Here is a 25,780-nt window from a genome sequence, read left to right as displayed (position 1 = left end):
TCAGCGATGGGCGTGTCAAAGAAGACTTCACATTTAGTCCTTTGTGGGCGTCAGCGTTGGGCCTGGATAAAAAAATGGGCGTGGCTTTCACAAGTGCACGATTCACTGGACGCGCCATTCACACTCCATTACGTGTGGGCGTTAACGTTGTCAGCGTCAATCACACACGCCAAGCCCTTGCAAGCGCCGCTTTCACAAGCGCACCATTCACTGGGCGCGCCATTCACGCTCCATTACGTGTGGGCGTTAGCGTTGTCAGAGGGGCCTGGCTAAATAAAAAATAAAAAAATGGGCGCGGCTTTTGCCATTCACACGCCATTACTGCTGGCGGAGGATGAAGCGAGGCAGCGTACCAGCCAAAATAAGAGAGTTCACTACGGGGCTCAGGCGAGGCATAAAAGCTGTCACAATACTAGCGTCAATCACACAAGCCAAGCCCTCGCAAGCACGCTGTCACGCAGGCCACTGGCAGTGTACACAGATTCACGTGTAAGAGAACGATCTTGGGGATTCCATAAGCAAGCCACTCCACAACACCCACAGGCTGCAAAGGTTACCACTGAGGATGCACCGATCATGAACGCTCTTCAAATTGGGTACAGCTAAGGAGGCACTTATCTCGAAAAACGCTCCTACAAACAGTGCAGGCAGAAGAGGACAAACACATTCAACAAACATTACAAAGTGACGTTAGCCAGCCTATATCAACAACTTTTCAAGACAGGTAAATGACGACGTGCAAGATCATTGTTAAATACCGTGAAATATTACAATAAATTGAGATTTACTATTACAAGCATTGCACACATTAAATTTCATCCCCGGACAACGTCGGGGCGGGCTGCTAGTAAAAGATAAAAAGGCATGTGATAATTATAACAATGGTGAATAGAAATCAAGTGCAAATAGCAGGGAGGAATAATTTTGAGAAAATGAGTGACGAGTGAGAAGGTATTTTAAGAAGGGGCAAGGTGAGGGGGTAGTGGAGTCGGACATGCGACGCCCACGAGTAAATAAATAAATAAATACAATTATTTACCGTGCGCTCGCTGCATCACCAACTCGGCGATGCAGCGAGCTCAATGTAAATAGTTTTATTTATTTATTTTACTTGTGGACATTATATGTCCGACTCCACTACCCCCCACCCTGCCCCTCTCCCGCCCCGCTGCAACGCCCCGCCACACCTCCCCGCAGCACTACCATAGCGAGCCGCCACTGTCTCACTCTAAGACATCATCAGGACCATGACCAGGAGGAGCTGCTGAAGTGAGGGCGAACATACTGGAAGAGTCTGTGCCCGATTGTGAGGAAAGTGGCAACCCCGTATATTAGGAGGTGCTGCCAGTACCACTGTGATCAAGTTTTTGGGCCATGTCCTGGACGAGAGGTTTACTGCCATGACCAGTGGGACCAATTGGCCATCAGCACCAGACCGATTGCCCGAGGATCGCAATGACGCCATCAAAGAGGCCACATCCTTATGAGAGCTCCAGTTGGGAGCCTAAGAAGTCCCCCCACCTCTCCCCTCCTATTAGGGGAAGAATGACTTACGTCATGTTGACGAGTGCCTGCAGCTGCATTTGCTGGATGAGCTGGCAACGCTGCTCAGAGGAGAGAGTCTGTGCCTGCAAGGTGCTGCCCGTCCGTCTTCGCTGAATGGGATCTAGACTCAGGAGCACCCACGGAGGGGCCACTTACAGCACAGCTGAACACTTCCATTCCACCTGAGCGGGTAAGACTGGAACTGAACCTGTGGTACCCGGGGGGCTCAGTGCTGTGGGACCATAGACATTTTTGACATATAACTAAGGAGTTCAAAGGGAACTGTTGAGTGTGGCCTACTAGTACGCATTCCTGGATGTGGCCACTAGTGAATGAGAAATAACCCCCAAGCATGTTACAAGGTAGAGGTGGGACAGGGATTTGCCTGACAACTACTTAGAGCCCCAGCCTCAAGGGGAGTATGTTATTGCATACGAGTATCGTTATTCCATTGCAAGTGTAGAGTTAGAAATAAAATACTTTTTCTTTTAAAAGTAAGGTTTGGACTGGACATTAATTTATTGTTCACACTTTGAGTTATGAGTCGTGTTTACTTACCTGTATCTACACTCTTCTCCCCCGCCCCCCAAGGGAGCCTTTCACTACTCATCCACATCTACCACTGAGAATCAAGTGCAGAAGGGTTGCTTGGCCGAGTTCCTCAGGATCCATACTAGGCTTTGCCCCAGCACATCAGGAGTAAAAGGCCTCAGCCACCACGGTTGGGCCCAGTAGCCCCTGCATGCATCTGGCCCTCTGCAAGGGGTTCTGACAATATGCACAACCCATATTTCTCTTTCTTACACCATTCATAAACGGCTCTCCTTTACCTAATTTCATGATTTCACATTTCTAATTAAATCATTGGTCATGTGACATGATATTGTGCTCGTATAAGCTCCTAATGGGAGATAAAACAGCTAAGGATTTGTAAGACCGTAACTTTCTACTTCCAATAGTCTCAAATGCATGTTGTCTTGGAGGAATCCATAAGCTATTATGTAGTCATTAATAATAAAATCAAGCAAATTATGTATTATTGTATCCATTATATTAGTCTAAAAAAAAAATGTAGACAAGTAGGTCTGCACGGGTGAAATAAGTCACATTTTTTCCATTATTACATATAATGCTGTTCTGTAAACAATGTGAAGAAATGCGAATTCCATAAAGTTGAATGTAAATTGCTTTTGTGAAAGAAAATAAATAAAACCCAACCCTTCCATTTCAGAGTCACTTCTCTGTAAAGAAAGGTGCTTCAGCTTTGGGAATCGGTACTGACAGTGTGATTTTGATCAAATGTGATGAAAGGTAAGTGGAGATTTGGAATATGGGTTCTCATCATAGATGAAAAGTAAACTGTGATCATTCCATTATTATTGAAATTGCTTTTCTGGGCTCATAGAAGCATATTATACCAAACAGCTGCTTTCAAGAGAAAGCTCCTAAATCAATGTGTCATTCAAGCATGAACCAGTGATATCAATTATGCTCAGAATGTTTCATGGAAAGGCAGTTGAAAAATGGGCATATTGTCTAGGTATTTGTACATTTCTTTCTTACAAAAAAGTTATCCATTGAATTTATTAGCAGCTAATGCCTTTTATTTATATGAAAGAAAAGTATGAGAAAATGCCTGGAGGTACATGAATAGTACAATCAGTGTTTAGTATGAGCTGGTGGTTGCAAGTTGGACCCATCAGCACTTACTTTTTGGGGCCAGAACTTATTTTTTCCTCAACAGATTTTTTGAACCAGAGCAAAAGAGAGAAACACACAAAAGTAAAAAAAGGAGGAGGACAGGAAAGATGGGAAAACAGTGACAAAGGGAGAAAGCAGTGATGAAAAAGAGTGAGATAAAGTAGGGGAGTGTCTTCTAGTGGATAAAAGAGGCATGAGATGCAAAGAAGATTACTCAGACTTGGTATTCAGCACCCTGACCTTTGATAGCACCGGCACAGGATCTGAGAAAAACGTTGGGCTCCAGCACTTATTCCATAACAAATCAAGAACTGGGTAAAATGATGGTGATTAAGTGGAGAACTGGGGCTGCTGCCCATTGGTCTTCAACATTAGAGGCCTCCAGGCTGCTGTAGTTATAAGATGGCTGGAGTGATTCAATTAATATGTCTCTTCCAGGTTCTGCTGATTGTTCAGCATATTCTCTCACTTGAAGACTTGGTGCTCTCCAAGTTGTACCTGACTCCAAAAACATGCTATTGTCAAAGACTTGTGAAAATATAATAATTGTACCGGGTTAGGTATTTGTCCATCAATGTTCAACTAATTTACCCACCACCCATTACTTAACATTATTTGATTTCTCTAAACTGATATGTGAAATTACTGGTATGGAATTTTTAAACTGTCATTCTTTTTGCTTGCTGTCATTATGATTGGTGGGATGGGTGGCTGAAAATATAAATATTTCAAAAAGCATGCTAAGTCATTCAGTAAATTTTCCCAAGATGCGTAAAGTGATTTGCCTTCAGGCATATGATCTCTAAGCCCTGTTTTGGGAGCCTATTCCCTGTCGTTGTTCGTTGAGGAGAGGGAGAGAGTGCATTGCAACTGAGCTGCTGGAAGCCATAGACAATCCAGATACATGGGTTGCATAATTATTTCCTACACTGAGTTGTTTTGGCACATCTGACTGGAATTTTTATATGAGCTGGGGGGACTACCGGCACTCATTTTTCCTGATCGGACATTTCCTGCCAGTAGGAGAGAGAAAAACACACAAAGGATAAAGAAGGAGGAAGGGAAAGTCAGAAACATCATTACATTGAAATGGAGCAAGCGGGGACAGGCAAGAGCAAGATAAATGGGAATGGGTGTCTGCTGTGAATTAAAGAGGCAGAAGCATATTGAAGAAGTAGCAGCCTTGGGATTTGGTGTGTTTTGACATTTAATAGTGCCAGCCATGCGTTTCTGAGCAGAGCTTGGGCACCGGAACTCATTCTTTTACAAATTAAGCTCTGGCTAGCTGTAGCTTATAAAATGCTTGCTAGGTTTGTCTATAAGCTGCAGTTACTTTGTATAGTCCACTAGGCTTTACTCCAAATAGTAATATTTTGTGTGTGATAAATTAATCATAACATATTTACCTATTTTTCAAGGTGAGTCTCCCTACTTTATTGTGTCTGATTCTCTTGGTAAACACTAGACTCATGTGCCCACGTTGAACTAAGAATAATAAGATGGTTTACAATATCCCATTTAATGAAGACAGGCTAATTCTGAAAACCTTTTGAATCAAGGTTTTCAATCTGATGATACTCCATGAAAATAATAAATCCCTATTCGTATTAGTTTGAACACGACCACAAGGATTAGTCTTGCCTAAAATACACACCATAACCCCCCAAGGTTGAAGCTACTCAGTCTTCCAAATCGGACATTAGGTCTTTTCGAGCTGAGTCAAATGCTTGAACTTATGTGTCTATGGATCCCACATAATCATGTAAAGAGAAAAGTAAAAGTGGGGGGTTTTGGTGTGCACTGCAAGTCTGCCAGCACCTTCTTTTTTACCAAGGTCGGGTCAGCTTGGACATTTATTTTCCTCTGGATATGAAGGTTCTTAGCAAAGTCAAGCACTAGGGACTTTACCTTTCTTTGAGACAGAAGTATATTAATTCCTCTTTCAAATCTCCTAGAGCCTGAACTTAACCATGTTAGAAGTTCTTCTTTATAGACAGTTGACATAAACTAGCCAGAATCATATTCATTTCTAAAAAAGTACATATGTAACATGCAAATCATCTTCAAATTCATTCAATATCAGGTCAATTTGCATGCAGTGCATGTGTGCTGTGAATACAAATAGCTTATTTTTACCATGCACTCAATCAAATAAATCACATATGTTGGGAAAAACGAGTGGATAATCTAGTAGTATTACTGGATCCCTGAACTTACTTGCTTTTCAAAGAACATATTTCAGTACAGGTAAACATGATCACAGTTGCTCTCCTTTTGAGGGAGGATGTGATATAAACAAAGTGTTAGAATTCTAAGTGGTCCTTAGTTAATATTAATGATTGTTATTTGCATTGAGCATCATTTATCTAATTTTGAGTGATGCTGAGGAGACCCTTTCCTAGCTGTGTTTTCTGTGGTGGCTGGTCCAGAAGGTTCAGATAGCTCAGTTCTTAAAAACTAACATTCTTGCGGTAGCACTGAGATTTTGTGCTTGCTACATTTACTGTACAATGATGGAGATAAGATCTGAGTGGTGAAGTTGTGTTGTGCGTTCTTGAGGATTGGTAAACAAAAGTCATTGAACATATACAAACCAATGTGTCAGCTTTCTAGTCTTTTAAAGGTCTACAAACAGCTTAGTACAACTCCTGCAACTTGTATTGAATTAGTCTAAAATTCAAGCAACAAAACATTTTACAAAATCTGTTGGATCCCTTCCTGTGGTATACAGAGCTGTGAAAGATATCCCTGAATAAGATATAAAATTTCAAAGAAGTTCTCCACTGCTCATAATGGTTAAACAACATTGAATAGTTGTCTCTCTTGAAAAGCATTTATTCCTAATTGCACTGAAAAAATATGTTTACCTCACTTCTACTTCTTAAGGATTGCTCCTGTTTATATAAACTCTCCTTCTCTCTCGCTCCCTGAATTCTTACTCATTATTTTATTTAATGGCCCTGACCTGATGGAATGAGCACTTGCTTCACTCCACATCGTGTCAAGACCTAAAACAAACAACCCTAGAATCTCTTGGTTGGTTGGAGCTATTGAGGCAAAATGGCGATTGTATGAAACCGCAGTGCACACACAGACCAGAGCTCTTGAAGAAAACACAGAATGTGCCGATAATATGCTGGTAATGTTATATTGAAGGTCGAACCATATCGAGAAGAAGAAAGAGAGCTAAGAAGCTGAGGAGAGGAGATGTTAACAGAACATTGCCCGGAAGAGATAAAAAAATCCGTCCAGAAGCCAGTTACTAAATTTAGGCACCGTAATTGGCCTCGCTGTTCTTTGTTACCTGTGGAAAGAGATTCCCAAGGCACAAGAAGGAGAAAGAGCAGATACTAAAGCTTACCTTTCGGAGTGTGCTGGGGCTGGGGCTGACAAAATCATGGCTCCAAAGATCGCTGCAGCATCAGCGGCTGCCAAGGCAAGAGCAGCGAGAATGGCGCAGTGAGAGATCACTGAGCTGGGAGGCAAGCCGGGCGGAGGAGCTGCGGAGGGGACTGCGTCGGTCTCCAAGACACCGAAGACACCAAAGCGCGGAGGTGCTGCCGCCCGGAGGGGGAGTAGCAGATCTATTGCGGAAGACCCCGGCGAGACTGCTTCCAGGTCAGGAGGGAAGAGCAGGGCTGGAGACTCCGATGAATTGACTACCGCTGCAGCCGTATTGACTTTGGATGAGCGCCCAGGCGTTGTGGATATGCTGCCCGATGAAACTGATGGCCCTGATGTTCTAGAATCGATGACCCTGGCGGGGGTCGGAAAAGATAATGGTTTGTTGCCAAATTCTGATTTGAGCGTGAGGGACCATTGCGAGGCGGATAATAGAAAAAACGAAGGTATACCTCCACCATTATCCTCTTTGATGGTAGCCACTGATGCTGGCATGGGAGACGCTGGGATGGGTGTCTAGCATGGAGAGCGGGGCTAACGCCGGGGGGGCTGGTCAGCAGCATACTTTACCTGGGTCAGCTCACAAAACCCAAGCGCCTCAAATAGTACTGATTGACCCCAATACAGTAATAAACACAGGCAGTACTAAGGTGGCTAATGCTAGTAACATGGATAATAATGACATGGAGTTAGAGAAGGACCCCAGCGACTTTTTTTTGTTCTGTGATAAAGCTGAATGGTCTGATGACACTGCATCTTGTCTGACTGATGAAATTGGAAGTGGCGAAAAACTAGAAGACCCCAGGGTCGAACTAAAAACTGTTTTGAAACGAAAAAAGAGCCATCATGGGGCAACTGATTTGGCCTGGGATTATACCCTGACTAACCAGCTCACTAACTCCTCTTGTTTGGCAAACTCAGTACAGCAATTTTATCACCCGATACACCTAGATCCTGCTGCTCCAACCCTTTACACTGTTCTCCAAGCCATCGCATCACATCGCGAGGAAACATCTCAGGATGGGCACAAAGCTCAGGCAGCCCTACGTAAGGTGCAAGGGGTGGTGCGTACATTGACTAGGACCTGTAGTACATTTGGGGATCGACGGACTGAATTAGAATCTAGAATGGTCTCTAATGAATCGGAGATCACTATGAACCAAGAACGGGTTGAATCTCATGAAGCTGAGCTGTCAGATGGAAACTGGAGGAATTTGAAAACCGCCAGCGGAGAAATAATTTACGCATTTTAGGGGTTCCCGAGGTGGTGGAGGGGGAAGACATTCGCTCATTTGTGGTGGACTTTCTTCATGACTCTCTCCTGGAACTTTCTGGATTGAACTGGACTGCAGAAGTTCAACGTTCCCACCATGTGCCATTCACCTTAAAACAACCAGCGAAAACCGGGGCGTGTCCCCGTGCCATTCTTGTGTTTTTTGGCAATTTCTTGCTCTGCCAGGCGATTTTTGAGAAGGCCAGGCCTGAGGCTAAGCGCACCAGAAATGGGGTTTCTTATTTTGTGCTCCCCGATTTTTGTCATTCTACCGTCGAAAGGCGGTGGAGGTTACGCCAGCTAATTAAGCCTTTTCAAGACAAAAAAGCGCAGGCCTATCTTAACAACCCAGCTCGGCTTGAAGTAATTTATGATGGCCAGACAAAATTCTTCCTTTCCGAAATAACGGCCAAAGAATACCTCTATGGGCTAAGTTAGTGCTAGCAAATAGTGAAATGGGAATAATGTGAAGAGATCAAGAATGAAAAAGACATAAAATATAAGGCATTAGAAACTATATAGGAAACTGTGTAGCTCTGTATTTGTATATATGATATGAGTAACTCAGCATTTGTATGTATATATATATGTAAGATATCAGATTGAGCGCTGGTCATGTGTTGCATGTTCATCACAAACAGACTCTAATGGAGTCTGTATGCCTCACAATGGGTGTGGGGGGGAGGTTGGGAAGGGTGGGGGAATGGTGGTGGGAAGGCAAGGGGTTAAAGCAGATAAAAAGAACAACTCCAATATTAATACTGATACAGTAACCAATGTAATTGAATGGATAATACTGACAAAAAATGCACAAAGGAATCGAGATGTCTGGAAAATTTGTCAGAATTTTGGGATCATAGGCTCTCGGAACTTAGCCAATAAGCTGTAATGGTAAAGATAACAATATGTTTGTGGAATGTGGCAGGACTTAATGATAGGAGTAAGAGAGCATGTTTATGTGAAATAATTAAACAAAATTCTGCTGATATAATTTGTCTCCAAGAGACTCCCTTGCCCTGGGATAAAAGAGATTTGCTAAAAATTGGTGGCTACAATCTGCTTGCCTGTACCACACAAACGTCAAGTACTCATGGGGTAACTATTTTAGCTAAAATTCCCTTAGGACAAGCTATACGTAAGGCAGTGGACACCCATGGGAGGTGGGTTATCATAGAACTGGCATTGGGCATAACTATCTGTTCGGCTTACGGCTCAAATCAGGATGACCCACAAATATTTGAAGATTTAGAGCTCGCATCTTGTTCAAGATCGCTTGTATTTTGTGGTGATCTTAATACTTCCTTGGTTTCTGCATTTAGGAAACAGAGTCAGGAAATATATTCAGGCCACAAACCAAGGGTATTCAGAGCTATCAGCCAACTCAGAGATAGTTACGACCTTGTCGATATTTGGGATGTTAAAAATCAGTTCGATCCTGGATACACATACTTTTCACACCCCCACAACAAATATGTTAGAATAGATTATATTTTAGCGACAAGGGACTTGTCTAACCAAGCAGAAGTTATTAAATGTCCTAAAATAATCTCCGATCATAATTCCTTAATTCTTACAATTAATTTAATAAATTTGACCAGGCAAAAAGAAACTCCCCTTCCGCCGCGTGGTTTTCCGAATCCCTCCGTTTGCATAAACAACACTACAGAAACTTGGAAAGGCGTTGGCGCAGGCATTACAACCCTCTAGACAAACTGTCTTATAAATGCGCCCTATCCAAGTACAAAGACCTCATTGTTTTGGAAAAGACGACTTATTATACCTCCCAAATCAATCAGGCGCTTAACTCTGCCAGGAAATTGTTTCAGGTGGTTAACCACCTTTCAAATCCCCCCTCTCCCTTTCCCGACACCTCTCAATCCCTCTGCAACTCCCTTGCAGATTTCTTTCTGGACAAAGTCACTTCCATTTTCTCTGCCTTCCTGCACATACCTTCCTCATTTCACATTACAGATAACCAACTTCCAACCATCAGCTCCCCTTCCTTTCCAGAGTTTGTTAGTGTATCAGAGGAAGATATCTCTCGTCTAATCTCTAGCACCAAATCGGGATCACCCCAGGACCCATGTCCTCCGTCCATCCTCAATCTAATTCCTGATGCCATTTCTCCTGCTCTGACCAATATTTGCAATACTATGTTTACCACAGGCACATACCCAGTTGTATGGAAAAAGGCTATAATTAAGCCACTCTTAAAAAAAGCCACCCTTGACCCTACTTCCCCTTCCAGCTACCGACCCATTGCCTGTCTCCCTTTCCCTGCAAAGATTTTTGAGAGACTCATGAATATACAGCTTTCCAGATTCATTGAAACTAACAATTTGCTGGATGACACCCAGTTTGGGTTCAGGAAAGCGCATGGAACCGAGACAGCACTAATAAAAGCGGCAGATGAGATCAGAATGACGCTAGACAAAGGCGGTGCGGCAGTTCTAATTCTTCTCGATCTATCCGCGGCCTTTGACACAGTCGATCATCCCACTCTGATCGACCGTGTCTCGGCAATCGGTATCCAGCACAAAGCCAAAGACCTTCTTGCCTCTTTTCTAGCCAACCGCTCCCAAACCGTGAAATTAGGTCCTTTTCTCTCTCTCACCTTCTCCCTTCCATGCGGAGTGCCGCAAGGCTCCTCGCTAAGTCCGACCCTGTTCAATATCTATGTCTCGGACTTAGCGAGGGTGATCAAATCGTACGGCATTAGTCTTACCACATACGCCGACGACACCCAGCTGGTTCTTTCCATACACCATGATGGATCCTCAGTTGCCGCAAACTTTCAACAGGGAATGCTTGCCATCAGCTCCTGGATGTCCTCCAACTGTCTTAAGTTGAACTCTGAAAAGACAGAGGTGATGACATTTGGGAAGCTTGAACCCGCTTGGTCTCCCCTTTGGTGGCCGTCTGAGATGGGATCTCCACCTAAGCCTGTTACTAAGGTGCGTAACCTTGGAGTTATGTTCGATGATAGACTGCTCTTTCATCATCATGTTAACTTCATAGTCTCCACCTCTTTCTTCACCTAAAAAAAGATCAGAAAGCTTCTCCCCTACCTTCCCATCTCAGCTGGCAAAACCTTGATCAGTGCCCTTATCTTCTCAAGAACGGACTATTGCAACGCCCTTTTGCTCAATGCGCAGCAAAAAGTTATTAACAGGCTTCAACTGGTGCAAAATGCCGCTGCCAGAATCTTACTGAGCATACCCAAGTCAACCTCCGTCACTCCGTTCATTCAACAACTTCACTGGCTGCCTGTAAAAAGCCGTACAAAATTTAAGGCTCTTTGTATTGCTTACAAAGCCATCAACAACTCTGGCCCCCAGTTTCTCAAACAAGCTTTCCGTCCCCTTGTAACAACTAGGACCCTTCGGTCATCTTCAGCTCACCTGCTCAATGTCCAACGCACAAAGAAAGCCAACTGGGGTGACAGATGCTTTGTGATTTCCACGGTCAAACTATGGAATTCACTTCCATTTTCTATTAAAACTGCCCCTTCCCTCCTTAGCTTTAGGAAGCAAGTAAAAACCTGGCTGTTTCCCTACTAAGAGCTGTTATTGTCATCAGCTGATCAGATTAAGCGCCGAGACACCCCTGGGTATTTGCGCGCTTTAAAAATTGCCAAAATAAATAATAAAATAAAAATAAACGCTCAAACTGGATGATAGGAAGCTTTTGGTTAATAGAGACTATATAAACTTCATAACTGCTTGGGCTCAAGGATATTTCGACATGAATCAAGTAAGTGCTCCCAGGGGGGTTGTTTGGGACTGTTTTAAAGCTGCCCATAGGGGGGAGACAATTAGCTACGTGGCTGGAATTAAAAAACAACATGACAAGGAAAACCATCTACTGATGCGAGATCTGGTTAGAGCAGAGGCAGAACATGTTGCATCAATAGCTCGGGGTGAAGATGGAAAACACACTTTGCGCCGAATGTTGGTTCTAAAAACAGATCTAAACAATGGGCTGACTCAGAAAGCTGCAGAAACTTTTCAGTCACACCAAAGTAGCATTTATGAAAATGGAGAGAGGGTGGGTAAGCAACTGGCCTTGCGCACTCGACAGGAGATTTCATATAACATGATTACTTCTATTAAGGCAGAAGGTCAGGAGTATACAAAACCAGGGGATAAAGTTGAAGTATTTCAACAATACTACCAAAAGCTCTACCAAAGGGACACTATAGTTGATTCAGCTGAAATTAGAAAATTTCTAAGGGAATTTGTAAATGACACTGGGTGGAGCAAGGCCATAGATACTGTAACTAGAGAGGATCTGGAAAAAGAGATTACTATTACAGAGCTACAATTAGCTCTATCTGGTCTGGCTTCTGGGAAAGCAGCTGTCCCCGACAAAATCCCTCTAGAACTCTATAAAATACTAGGAGAACAAATATTACCTTTTCTATTAGATCTGTTTGTTGGGATACAATGGAGCGGCACCCCGCCGGAATCATGGAAAGAAACCAATATAAATATTTTTCCTCAAACGGGCAAACCTGCCGAGCGTTCCATCATCGTACCGTCCAATTTCATTTATTAATTCCGATTCTAAGCTTTATGCAAAGATCTTGGCTAATCGGCTCGGGAGGGTCATCGAACATCTGGTCTCCCCCTAGCAACATGGTTTTATCCCTGGTAAGGGTAGAACGGATCACACCCGGAGAGCTATTACACTCTTTGATATCATGTCCGGGACAGGGGGCCAGATATCAATGATCCGTCTAGATGCTGAGAAAGCCTTCGATCGCGTGTCATGGGAATTTTTGTGGGGTGTGTTGGAGGCTAATAATTTTGTGCCTGGTCTTGTAAAATTGATTAAAGCAATGTATCAAGAACCAAGAGCTAAGCTCCAAGTAATGGGTATTGCAATCTGTGCAATTAGTATATCGAGAGGAACAAGGCAGGGATGCCCCTGCGTCCCGATATTGTTTGCTATGTACATCAACCCTCTGATTATAAAATTATTACAGACCCAGGAAATAAAACCAATCATTGCCGGTGCGTATGAAACAAAGATACTTGCTTATGCCGATGATGTGGCAGTATTAACACCAAACCCCGCTGAGGCAATTGCAGAAATAGAGATTATTACCCAGTCATTTGGCCATTACTCTGGATATTCTCTTAATAGGGATAAAACTATTGTTCTATGCACCAATAATATTGACTATATGGATCCTAAAAAAGCAGAAAAAGCCACGTATCTTGGGGTATGTCTGAGTCCAGAGGTTGAAAACATTACAAACTCAACTATGAACCCCTTATGAGGGTCATAAGAAAAGATCTTACTAGGGTTAATACTCTCCATCTGTCAATCATTGGTAGGGGAAATATTCTAAAATGAACATACTTCCTAGGGAACTATATTTGTTTCGAGCTATTCCCTTAATTGTAGAAGATCATATTATTAAATCTCTTGAATCACAAATGTCCAATTTTGTTTGACAATATGGAAAAATCAGGAGGTCTCTAAAATATTTATCCTTACCACAAAACAGGGGCGGCCTCGCTATTCCCAATATAATGCTATACTTTTGGGCTGCCATTCTCCATCAAATGGCACCACTCTTTAATACCACGGCTGTCATTAAGAACACGGAGGTCATGGAAATACCATCTATCTATGAATTATCAATTGGAAAGAAAGCTCAAGGGCTCTTGCTGAGACAACTAGAACCAAGCTACTATAAAAAAAAATGTAATTCAAAGTCATCAGTAGTGCATGGAAAATATAGAGGAAGGTTTCTAGATATATGGCAATCCCAAAATTCAATAGATATACCCCCTTGTGGCATTCTTCTCTATTGCCTATACAGGCTAATGACGACATTGCCAAGAAATGGGAAAGCATGGGGATTATTACAGTATGGGACTTTTTGGGAGATGACTCAAATACAAGGTTTTTGCACTTACAGAGGAACTTTGAGATTTCTATTAATGAATATTTTAAAGTTATTCAAGTTAATACTATTCTTAACCTAAAAATTCCAAGTATCACACTGGAAAAGATCCCATTAATTGATATTATAAGTAAAAACTTGACTAGAATTGAAACCATATATGGTTTGCTTCTTGAAAAACTTCAAGATGACCTGGAACATACAGAGTCATCATGGGCTGGTAAATTTGCTAACCCCAATGTTGATATTGACATGAGCCTACTTATAACATCACGTTTACTCTTATATTCTAATCTAAAGCGCCCAGCTATACAAGACCATCTACAATTTGTACTATACCCCTGCTAAACTATATGCATGGGGTAAAAGAATAAACAATGAGTCTCCCAGGTGTGTATTAGGCCCAGCCACCCCATCACATATGTTTAATGAATGTATTAAATTAACACCACTTAAAAAGATGCTATCAGAATTTTGGGAGGAGGTGTTTGGGCATAAGGTGGCAGAATCGCCCACACTTTATATTCCTGGCTATGATAGCACTCTTGGGCTTAATACAGAGGAGGAATCATGTATTTTTGTAGGTACAGCTGTTTATAGAATAATACTTGCAGCCCGCTGGAAGGACGTGGATCCCCCAAGCTATCAAATGTGTCTAGCTCATTTTTTGGGGGTATATAATCAGAAAAAAGCCATTTATGCTACTAGAGGAAGACATTCTAGAGTACGTGGCAGTAAGATCTGGTCTCCAAAAGCAGCCTGAAGTAGGGAGGTAAGAAATGTATAAGATAAACTGTTTCCGCTACAACTTGTATATTTTCGAAGTCCCAAAATGTATTTAATTAATGTAGTGAATTATGTATTCTAGTTAGTTTTATTAATCATGAAGATTTTTATATATTTGTTACTGATGTAATCTGTATTTTTCTATAAGTAATAATTGGAGTTGTTTAATAAAACATTTTTAAAAATGAATATCCTGGTTGTGATTCATCTGTGAATAGCAGATGTCTGTGGTGGTGCTGAGTGGAAGTAGGGTTCCCCTGGTAAAGTTGCTGAATAAAGATGCAGGGGTGCTAGCATGCTCTATCAAAGAGATTCCCATGCCTCTGATCTGTGTGGTGAAAGCTGAGAAAACATAGAAGCCTGTGGAAGTCATCATCCTTTTCTGCCCTGAATTTGCTAAATGTCCTCCCCTTTCATGACTGATAGAGGAATTGAGATTCTGATTCAGAGGAAGAAGGCAGAGACCTTACTGAAATGCCTTCATGGAAAGTAGATGGGATTCTCCTCTGTTATCTTTCATTTAGCCATTCATGGGCTTTCATCCTGTGAATCCCTGCATTTGCCAATCCTGAGTGGTTGGTGCTATAATAATAACATAGAGCAGTTGATTTAGTCTAATATAGGGGCAATGTGAGGCTCCCTCCCATATAAGTGTCCCTAAATCCATGTCTAGTGCTTCTGTCTTATAAAACGGTTATGGAATCACTCTCAATGACATGTCTGTGAAAGCCTCCAGAAAGTATGAGTGACAAACCTGGCACTCCACAGCAATTTATCGAGCATGCATCAAAAAGGAACACAATAGAAACAACAAAAACATGCATGTAAATGCATTGATCTGTAAACAGTTATTTCTTCACTATAGGAATTGAGAGCTGAGAGTCAAAAGAACACATGGAACTCGAACCAAGAGCTGATAATCAATAGTTTATTCTGGATATGATAATTAGAGCCAGACTGCGCACATGACACAGAAAAAAGCAAAAAAACAAATGCTTCAGCAAAAAAAAAAACAAGCCTGATTAAAAGCAGATTCACAAGGTCAGCAAATGTGACCAGCTAAAGCCATGATGAATGGATCACAGAACCTAAAGCAAAATAAACAGCAAAGAAACAGAGAGATACTAACAGAACAAGAAAGATACATATGGGTTGGTAGAGAACTTGTCTATGTAAAAAGCAATGGGTACATCCAGGATGTAAATGGAATGAGTAATTTATAGAATATTACAGAAGACTCTTAGGTGCATTCTTTGAGCACACGATTAGTAATCAACTAGTAATAGGACACACATTGTGGGAAATTGGCAAAGGCATTTTCAGTCATACACGTACATTTGCAGACAAAAATACTTTAATTCACAAAAAGAATCCTTGCAGGCATAAATGGGTTTACTACTTTTTATTTCTTGCCATGACTACAGAGAAATGCTCAGTTCTAACTCATACTCAAAGGATGGGATTTGGCCAGAACAAGACTTGGTCAGCCTTCTAAGTTTGTAAACGCCTACAAACTTGTACATTAGTGGAGAGTCACAAAACTCCAATCCAACCGTTTTCAACCCTGGAAATGTAAAAGGTACTCACAGCTAGGGGACTTTCAAGTAAATACATGTATTTATTTATGAGAATAAGTTATGTGTGACTGACAGGACAGGCAGCATCCAGCAACTGTTGTTTTCAGACTTTTACACGTTCCAGTTTCATCCTTGGGCACAGTTGTCAAGGGGTCACCTGCTCTAGGTTCTGAGCGCAGAACCTAACAAAATGTTAACACTCTTACTCCAGGAAAGGGCTGCAGTAACCCTCCTGCTAGGATGATAAAGGGAACAGATCACCTCCAAACCTGGAATTTATGTAGGGGATGGGCACTCTCCAAAAACAAAGGGGTATTTGTACATGGTGCACATTTCCTCAGTGTTTAAGGCAAATATTTTCAGGCCTCTCCATGTACAAAAGTTTTATAGGCCCTCTCCCTCAGAATGACAAACTTGTTTTTTCACAATTGGACAGAATTATACTATAACATTGTCTTTTAACAATTCTGACGTAGTTATGTTCAGTTAAACCCTTTCAAAATGCCATCAAATATATGAATGCCATCATGCGATGGACAGAGTGATTCTTTTATCAGAAGTAGGGGTCGGAAAGACTTTGAGGGTTATTTAGACCCCCAAAAAATGTAATGACAGCTAATTACACAGTATCTTAATTCCACTTTCGCTTTTGTCACTAATAGCACAGCTCCGTTCTCAGCTCTTCTCCTATTTCCCCAGTGCCTGGTGCCCCCACCCCTTTGAAAACCTAAGCCCCCCAGTTTGAAGACTCTGGCTTAAGTCTATTCTTTGTAATATTATTGACTGTGAAAATGGTAGCCCAGAGAATATGTCACAGTACGTTTGCAGGAGTATACCAGGAGCTATTTGCATCTCCAACTATCTAGGCTAAGTACTACTGGGAACGTTTGTAAAATCCATTGAGCAGGAACTTTGCAACCGCCTGGTCTGCTGGAGCACTTTTACTAATACTGATTTTTTGCTGAATGTGTATTGTCCAATGACTTTGCAAAGTGCAATTACTAAAGAAGAATTAATTTCAGAAATTCCTCCATGATAGTTAAACACCAGGCAATCTCTATTCTGCACTGTTAATTGTTTTTGATGTCTCTTGACAAAGTGTTTATGGCACTGTTAGAAATGGGGATTCCCGGTAGGCTAGGGCATGCGCTAGAGCCAGGCAGAAACCCCGTGTCTAGTCAGGGCGAGGGAGCTACACCCTGAGGATAACCCCTGCTCAGCCCCTTGGTAGCTTGGCACGAGCAGTCAGGCTTATCCCAGAGGCAATGTGTAAAGCATTTGCGCAACACACACGCACAGCAGCAACACACTAGGCACACTAAAAAAGAGACTCCACACAAGGTTATGTAAAAATAGCCTTTGTATTATAAAAACAAATTAGAATGCAATCATATACATATCTACACTGTGCCAACTGGCACCAGGTAGCAATTTGCAGGGGATTATGTACAGGGCAGCGCCAATCGGGTCGCTGCCAGAACCATCACCAAGCATGAACAGTAAATGTAAAACTACCAGTCCCTACTGGTAAAATAATTAATGTAGCAACACTGCAATCAGCGTAAACCACATTAGGCATAAATCATGTTAGCATTAGGCATACTCCCAATAGGCATAAATCACATCATGCATAACATTAGGCATAACCATATTAGCATTGGGCATGATCACATGAGGCCATTCATTAGGCATACAAACATTAGGCATAATAGGGGGCATCTCATTAGGCATAAACATATGCTTTAGTATCATCTAAACATCCTAGTATGACATTAGGCATCACCATCATCGTAAAGAGCAGGAGGCTTAATCATATGGGCATGGGGCATAAAACATAATCAGGAGTGCACCCATAGTAACACAAAATAACTGCCCCCTACGTTGCAGATGCCCGCGCCTCGGGTACAGGTGTGAAGTACACAGGCCAGGGCGAGGCAAATTGGAGCCCCCTCTTTGGGGCTCTAACGCAAAAATATCCCCGACGTCGCAGCTGCTGCAACTGCGAAACAGCTGAGGAAGGATAAGGCCAGCAGAAGAATCCCTGGCACTACTGTTCACGTTGGAGCTCCACTCCGGGACTCTGAAGTAAATAAAAATGCCCAAACGTTGCAGCCGCCCGCAACTGCGGCGCCGCTGTTACCAATGTGAGCCCACTCTAGGACTCAAGCAGAAAAGAAATGGCACCCACGTTGGAACGGCCCGCTTCCCCGCGGGACCGCTCGAGAAGGATAGACACCGGCAAAGTCCCACCCACCAGGGACTCCCTCAGGGTCTCTGCTTCTCCATGCATCAGCTCCTGCTCCCCCAGGCCAGCCCCCACTCACCGACGGTCTCCTCTCACTGCTCCAGGGGCTTTCATCTATGCGCACATACATGGGGCTCTCCTCTGCTCACGGGGAGCCCCCACCTAGGGAGCAAAGTCTCCAGCAACCTCTTGGTGATGTGCCAGCATGAGGTAGGCTCCCGTCTGGCTTCTTGGCAGTCACGGGGCTCCCTCGGCACCACGGAGCCCCCTTCCTGACTTCCAGCCGGCTTCCTGGATGACGCTCCTCATTGCTGGGCAACACTGAATCCAGCACTAATCCCAGCGTGGCTCTCCCGATGACGCCCCTGGGATTCCCGAACCAGTCCTGCTGCAGACTCGCGGCCCGCGGCGTGGTCAGGGGGCAAACAGCGTGTCCTTCGGCAGCACCTTAGATATCAGCCAGTTACGTGCCCGGGGTGACGATGGTGATTCTGGACAGAAATAGCGCTCTCTGCACAGCGCTTCGCAACACTGCAGACTTACAGCGCTTCTTTGCCCCAGCGCTTCAGTCACGGCACAGCGCGTCTTTGCCACAGCGCTTCTCCTCCGCAGTGCCTCACAGTGCAATTGGGGTCCCCAGGTGGTGGCGGTGACTTATAAACAGATTACAGATCCTTTTTGTTCCGTTCTGCAGCAGAGCAGGTCCACAAGCTGCAGGGAAAGGGCTTGGAGATGTGGTTGTTGTTCCAGAAAAGGCAGTTCTTATGTGTGTTGTGGAGACACACTGGAGGTGTTTCTTTAGGCTTCCCTAGCAGGGCAGGATCAGCAGTAGGGCAGCTCAGTAGGTTGGGCAGCAATTCCTTAGAGCAGTCAGCCTCCCTCCCAATGGCAATCCTTCCTGGTGCAGCAGCCCTCACTCCAGCAGAGATTCTTCCAGGTCCAGCAGTGTAACCAAAAGGGTAGAGGGACAGAGCTAGGCATAGGCAGGCCAACACGCAGGGACCCTCAGGAGCCAGCAGTTGGGTCCCGCAGTGGTTCCTCCTGGCAGAGTGTCCCCTCCAGCCCAGTAGGCACAACAACCCACATGGGCTCACAGCCCCTGTATTTATACACCTCCCTGCCCTGCGTCTGGAAGGGTCTAGGGGTAGGGGTTTCTGGAAGGGTCTTGGAAGTTCCTGTCCCAACTTGTCAGGGACTGTCCGGGACTATGTGGGGAACACAGTCAGGGACTTGGGCAAGGACTGGGCACTGGGTGGAAAACCTACAGAGGAAGAGGAGTACAGCGCTGCCCAGGATCATACAGGGAGTCAGAGGAGAAAGAGGGATCCAAAGGGGAAGCCTGTACAAGTGAACACGAAAGGTAAGACTAAGAAAGGAGGGCACTCACAAAGCAATTTAACATTCAGAATAACTACACCCACGACGAATGTACAAGACATATATGAAACAACATTAACAATAAAGGGGGGTGTGGGGTAAAGCACTCAGGAGCTCCACACGGGAAGACTGAAGCTCAGTAAGTTTCTTACCCACAATTGCTGTTACAGATACTGACTGCAAATACCCACATGTAGGATATGGATGCAAAGGCAGGGTCTGTGGAGCTTATACCTATGGTGATGTTATAAATGTAACTCATAGACAATACTCACAGTGAACAAGAAACACCACCTAGGTAGTCTGCTGTGCCCACGGATCCTGGCGATCAAACAGGAACACGCAAGGCAGTAACAGCAAAGGGGTAGAACTAAACACAAGCACAATAGACAAGGAGCTAACAAGGAGGAGTGCTTAACAGGAAAGGAAGGAAAAGACAGGGCACACTTGTCAGAAAGCATTTAACACACATACAAGGCAACCGAAGCAAGACATCAGAATAGAAAGACAGCAAACTAGAACTAGAACCAAGGAAATGGGAAAAGGGGCAGGGACTGGAAAAGGATATACAGAAGGGGAGGCTACAATGGTATACTAGGATAGTGCAGGTTAAGGAATCAAGAAAACAAAGTAGCATAGAAGGCAGTGCTGGGGCAGGAGCAAGAAGTGAGCTAAGGCTCAGGAGTCAAGGCAGCACTGCACCCAGTGCCGGTTCAGGAACAGGGAATTACCAAAGCTTCGGGAGTCAAGGTAGCACTGCAGGCAGTGCTAGTTCAGGAAACAGGGAATTACTTTAGCTCAGGAGACAAGGTAGCACTACAGACAGTGCTGGTTCAGGAACAGGGAATTACTAAAGCTTGAGGAGTCAAGGTAGCACTGCAGGCAGTGCTGGTTCAGGAACAAGGAAATTACTTTAGCTCAGGTGACAAGGTAGCACTACAGGCAGTGCTATTTCAGGAAACAGGACATAGCTACAGCTCAGGAAACAAGGAGTCAAGAGAGCACTGCAAGCAGTGCAATTCAGGAACAAGAACTAGCTGAAGCCCAGGAACAAAGAATAACTACAGCTCAGGAACTGCAGGCAGTACTAATTCAGGTACAAGGAATGGCTACAGGTCAGGAATTGAGGAAACAAGGTAGCACTGCAAACAGTGCTAATGCAGGAGAAGGGAAACTACTGCAATTCAGGAACAATGAATACTAAGGCGCAGGTGTCAGGGTAGCACTGCAGGCAGTGCTAATTCAGGAACAAGGAAAGTAGCAACAGATCAGGAACAAAGCATAATTGAAGCTCAGGAAACAAGAACAGCAAAAGCTCAGGAGCACTGGAAACAAGGATCGTCTCACCGGTATACAGCTACAATGACCAACCTTGGCCTGAAGGGAGCTGGGGCTTAAAAGAGCTCACAGTAATCATATGCATCGGGTGTGAGCAGGCTAGCAGCAGCCAGCCACAGGTGAGCTGAATTCCTCCACCCATCCTTGGCCTGCAGGGGGGGACAAAGCAGTGAGTAGGGAATTCTGGGTAATGGAGTTTCAGGCATGAGTAGGCTGGATTCAAGTATAAGCAGGCTGGCTTTCACAAAACCTGGCAGGGATTGGGAATGGATGTCAGTTCCCAATAAGTGTCCAAATGGCTGAAAGTCAGGATATGCATGCAGGGGAGGGTCTGGAAGCTTATTAGAAGACTGTAAAGTCCCACTATGTGGCCCCCTGGTGGTGGGTATGAGAGCACAGGGAGCGAATCGTGGCACTGGGAGGGGTGTTAAGAGGGGCGGAGCAAGCCTTGTACAAGGCATGCGCTGACCTAGTCAGGGACAGGGGATTCCTCCACCACTACTGTAGTTGTAGACCCCCCACTCAGCGTGACTCTGCCTCCCTAGAGCCACCCACTCCTCACCAGCCCCAGTCACTTCTAGAAACAGACATGCAGGCAGGCACACAGCACATAGAAACACCATTTTCTGAAAGTGGCATTCCTAAAATAGTAAAAGTAAATCTGCGCACACCATTGTGCAGCAGTTATCATTTCCATTCCACACATACCAAACATGCCATACTCATTTTGTTTTATTTAGGAATTATCCCATAAGGGGTGAGTCCCCATTGTTAGCCTATGGAAGGTAGAGAGATCACGCACTCTGCACTGCTAACCAGTGCTAAAGTGCCCAGAGTCCTAAAAGCCACCAACACCGGGTCAGCAAAAAGGCTAGAAGGAAAGCAAAAAGTTTAGGGATTACCCTGCAAAAAGGGCCGAGTCCAACAGGCACAAAATACGTTAGAATTTTATTTTCTGTTCTATGAACACACCTGTTGGTTACTACTACCTGAAGCAGGTGATGGTGTGCAGAGGCTTTTTTCAGTGTTGTGATGTTTCACTAAAAAACTGCAATTTTAATATAACTAGCTCAAGAGAGTATCAATAGGCTGATTTAAGGCCCTATTCACAAAGGTACATTTTGGTTTTGGTTGTAAACTCGACTTGTACAACCACATTTCTTTTAACCTTGCCAGGAATTCACAAAAGTATTCCTGGCAAGAGTGTGGCCAATTACGAGGACATAGATCTCAGCCACTAGTATGGAGATCTCCGTAGTGGTAAGTCCAATAATGAGGTGCTAAATTCAAGGATTGGTATATCTTGAAAGTTAGGGAAGACCCACTGACATAGAAGTTTGTTGGTATTCCCAAACTACGATCCATCCTCTTCCTCCCTTGCAAAGCTTGGAGACTTATTGAGGCACAGAGCTTGCCTAATACGTCACCCATTGTGGGAAAGAGAAACAACCCCTCACTTTTGATGGGGGTGTAGGCAAAGGGCTTTCTTCAAGGGGAAAATATCGTCCATGTGGAGAAAGACACTTTTTGTTTTAAAAAAAGTGGATTTGTATATGCACATTCATTCCCCCTGTACTGAGAAGTCTGTCATGGAGAACTCTGTACAGAGGGAATGGAAACAAAAGATCGGACTCAAATAATTTCCATAGTCATTCTAATCAATGCATGCACCAAACACAATTTTCCATATTGATACCAATTGGAATTGGTGAATTCCAAACAGTAGTAAATCAGCACCTGCAGGTAGAAATAAAAATGGGCATGCAGGTTTGCTATTTTTTTTTCTCAATAGAGTTTTAATGGCAGAATGTTCATACGAGGTAGAGTATGCAAGTCCTCTATCACATTGGTGATCGGCTTTATTAAAAGAACTATTGCACTGCAGCAAAGATTTGTCCACTAAAGAGCCCCTGCCATGGATAGAGCCACTTTGAAAGGTGGCGGGGAGTAAAGGAAGCTTATGCAGGAATTTAGCCAATGACGGTGATGGGTGGTTTCTACTCCAGTTGTGGACCATAGAAATGCACACCCCATGTACAGTACATTTTCAGTATCAACATGTATAGTAATGCTAACATACTGTGTGATGTTTATCTGAATGCCATTATACTTTTCTTTTGGTGAAAGTCCACCTCCAACATCATGATGGCCCTTTATCAATTTAACCATACATTGGGTGACTGCTCCTCCATTATTTTTGGTGTAGTTGCTACTGCACCTGGCAGACCTGACGGTGGAGACAGGTGTGTTTTCAGTGGCAAGATTTATCTTAGCTAAAGGGCTCTAAATGGGGCAGCTTAGAATCTGAAATTTGGAGGTGGAGGCTCCACAATTTTCTCTAAATCAGCTTGTCATTTCCTGTCCTTCCAAAATAATTAGTACTATGCAGGAGCTTGGCTTTGTTCTTATTTGCCACAATGCATCACATTGCTACAAGGTTAAACTCCGGGAGCACCATCTCACAGATTTGAAGGTGACTTTCTAGTGGGTGACCCTATGGCTGCATCAATGATTCAAAAGTCACTATCTGGCACAAAATCGCTTAATGAAATGTGACACTGTGGAACAGCTTGCACACTGATTGGTGACACTCTACATAAGTCATATATACTGACATGAGAAAATAAAACAGAATCATGTTTCATGTGTGACACTCCAGATCACTCCATATATGGTTTCACATATTCCTAAGCAGCACTATAAAAGTCCCACATATTTAGAGGTGCCAATGAGGTGCAAAAACACATGTTCAGTTGTGATACTCTAGGGGCACATCACATACAGGCTCACATATTAAAACGTTTTAGTATGTCACTGTTGCATGGTCATACTTACATTGATTGACAAGACAATGTGTATTAGAAATTCAATATATTTTCTGGTATAATAGTGGACATGACCTTAGGTTACAAACTGCTCATCTTTAAGAAATTGTTACTCCATTTTCTGCCATAGATTACTAATTTACTAAGGAGGTTGTAGCATGTTATAAATACAATACCTGACGCTGCTCATTTAACGTTAGGCAAAAGATGTCTTCGTGTTCAACACACATTTCTCCATACGCACTATGTTAGTTTTTTTTTAAGAAAGTGTCTCCAGGTCTTTCTTATGTTGAGTATAATGAAACTAAAAAATACGTAGGTATTGGTTTATAGATTTCTTCTTTATTTCTCCATATGTACAAGGAGCCCACATTCAAGAGAACATTCTCTGCTGGTTTGCACGTTGAACTGTCAGAGTTCAATGATAATTACCGTGGATAAGGAACTCGAACGGCAGGGCCATATCAAACAATGTCAAAATCAAAAAGGACTAGCTAAGTTACGAAGGAAAGGACTCAAAGGAGTACGTGTGTCAAGGAAACCAGTAGGTTTTTTAGAAAGCCCTCACCCACCAACCTAGTTGGTGGCATGCTTCATCATCGGGCCCACCACAGTGGCACCTAGCGTGCCCCGGGTGTGCTTCGACGCCAGATTACTGCGGAGCTGGTATACTTGCTGAGTGTGCAGTGTAGTGAGTGTGAAGGTGAAAATTAAAAAACCATGCAGATGGTCCCAGCACCCGAGGGTAAAACAATATTTTAATTTACTGGGTCTCTGCTGGTGTATTAAAAGGCAGACGGACACGTTGGAGTATGGATTATGACCTCCAGTGTCCTGTGTGGTCTACATGTTTCAGCCTGGCCTTTCTTAATTTAAAACAAGCTTTCCTCAGGACCAAGTGAGTATGTGTAAAAGTGAGTTAAATAAATAAACTAAATTATAGTGAGTGTGTTTATTTTACTATGTGTAGCACTCCCTATGGTGCTATATGGGTGAGAGGGGGAGTTATCAAACAATAACATGTATACATACCGTGTGTCACGAGAGATGACACAGAAAGTAATGAAGGACTAAAGCACCAATATTACATCATCTCCTCCGTTACAACAATATATAAATTTATATATATGCTTTCTTTTCTTTCTTTTTAAACAAGCAAGTATATAAATATCAACAATGCTTAAAACAGAATAAATATATTGCATAAATTGAAAGGAGCTATTGGATGTAAAAACCTTTGAATCTTGCTGGTAATGAAGCATTGTGTGTCACTTTTGTATAACCCATTGTTTTTTGAGGAGACGTATCACTGATCGCATGTGTTACATTCATATCTAAGTTATCTTCCATACTTACTTGTTTGGAATTGGATGAGGACCTTCATGAGTAAGAGTTGCGTCAGTGGAGGTTGCATTAGAACCACTCAGATCATTCAAAGATAACCAAGAAGAGTCTTCCCTTTGTACATTATCAATTTTCTGTCTGTATGTAATTATTAAAGTATCCTGTTCGTTATTAAGCGTGACTACGGATCTCTTACTCCACCACCCTCTCCCTTCAATATCGAGTGAAGCTTTGGACACTCTTAACACTTTAAGAGGAGCTGAAAATCTTGTTTACCTTTTTTAACCTTTTGTGGTGATTTAATCAACACTAGGTCTCTGACTGTGAAATCTGTACTTCTGACTCCATGCCTGGAGTCATAGTATTTCCTTTAAATGGTTTGTGCTTTAATGGAAGTTTCTTTAGCAGTTTTGCTCAGGTTACACCAATATTTCTTCTCTTTACCAGTAT

At 43.2% G+C, this 25,780-nt stretch overlaps 1 protein-coding gene across 1 annotated transcript in view; it reads left to right on the top strand.

Moving 5' to 3' along the window:
- Positions 1-25,780, top strand: part of GAD2 (glutamate decarboxylase 2) — a gene marked incomplete at its 5' end in the record, with an annotated part of 538,013 nt that overhangs the window by 245,004 nt on the left and 267,229 nt on the right. Inside the window, one exon of the mRNA XM_078662797.1 lies at positions 2,777-2,856. Coding sequence (XP_078518923.1) covers positions 2,777-2,856 — 80 coding nt within the window. The remainder of the gene's footprint in view (positions 1-2,776; positions 2,857-25,780) is intronic.

Source organism: Lissotriton helveticus, chromosome 10 (assembly GCF_964261635.1).
Source record: "Lissotriton helveticus chromosome 10, aLisHel1.1, whole genome shotgun sequence".
Classification (NCBI taxonomy): Eukaryota; Metazoa; Chordata; class Amphibia; order Caudata; family Salamandridae; genus Lissotriton; species Lissotriton helveticus.
The sequence above is the reverse complement of the archived record's forward strand: the minus strand, read 5'-3'. Positions and strand labels throughout refer to the sequence as shown.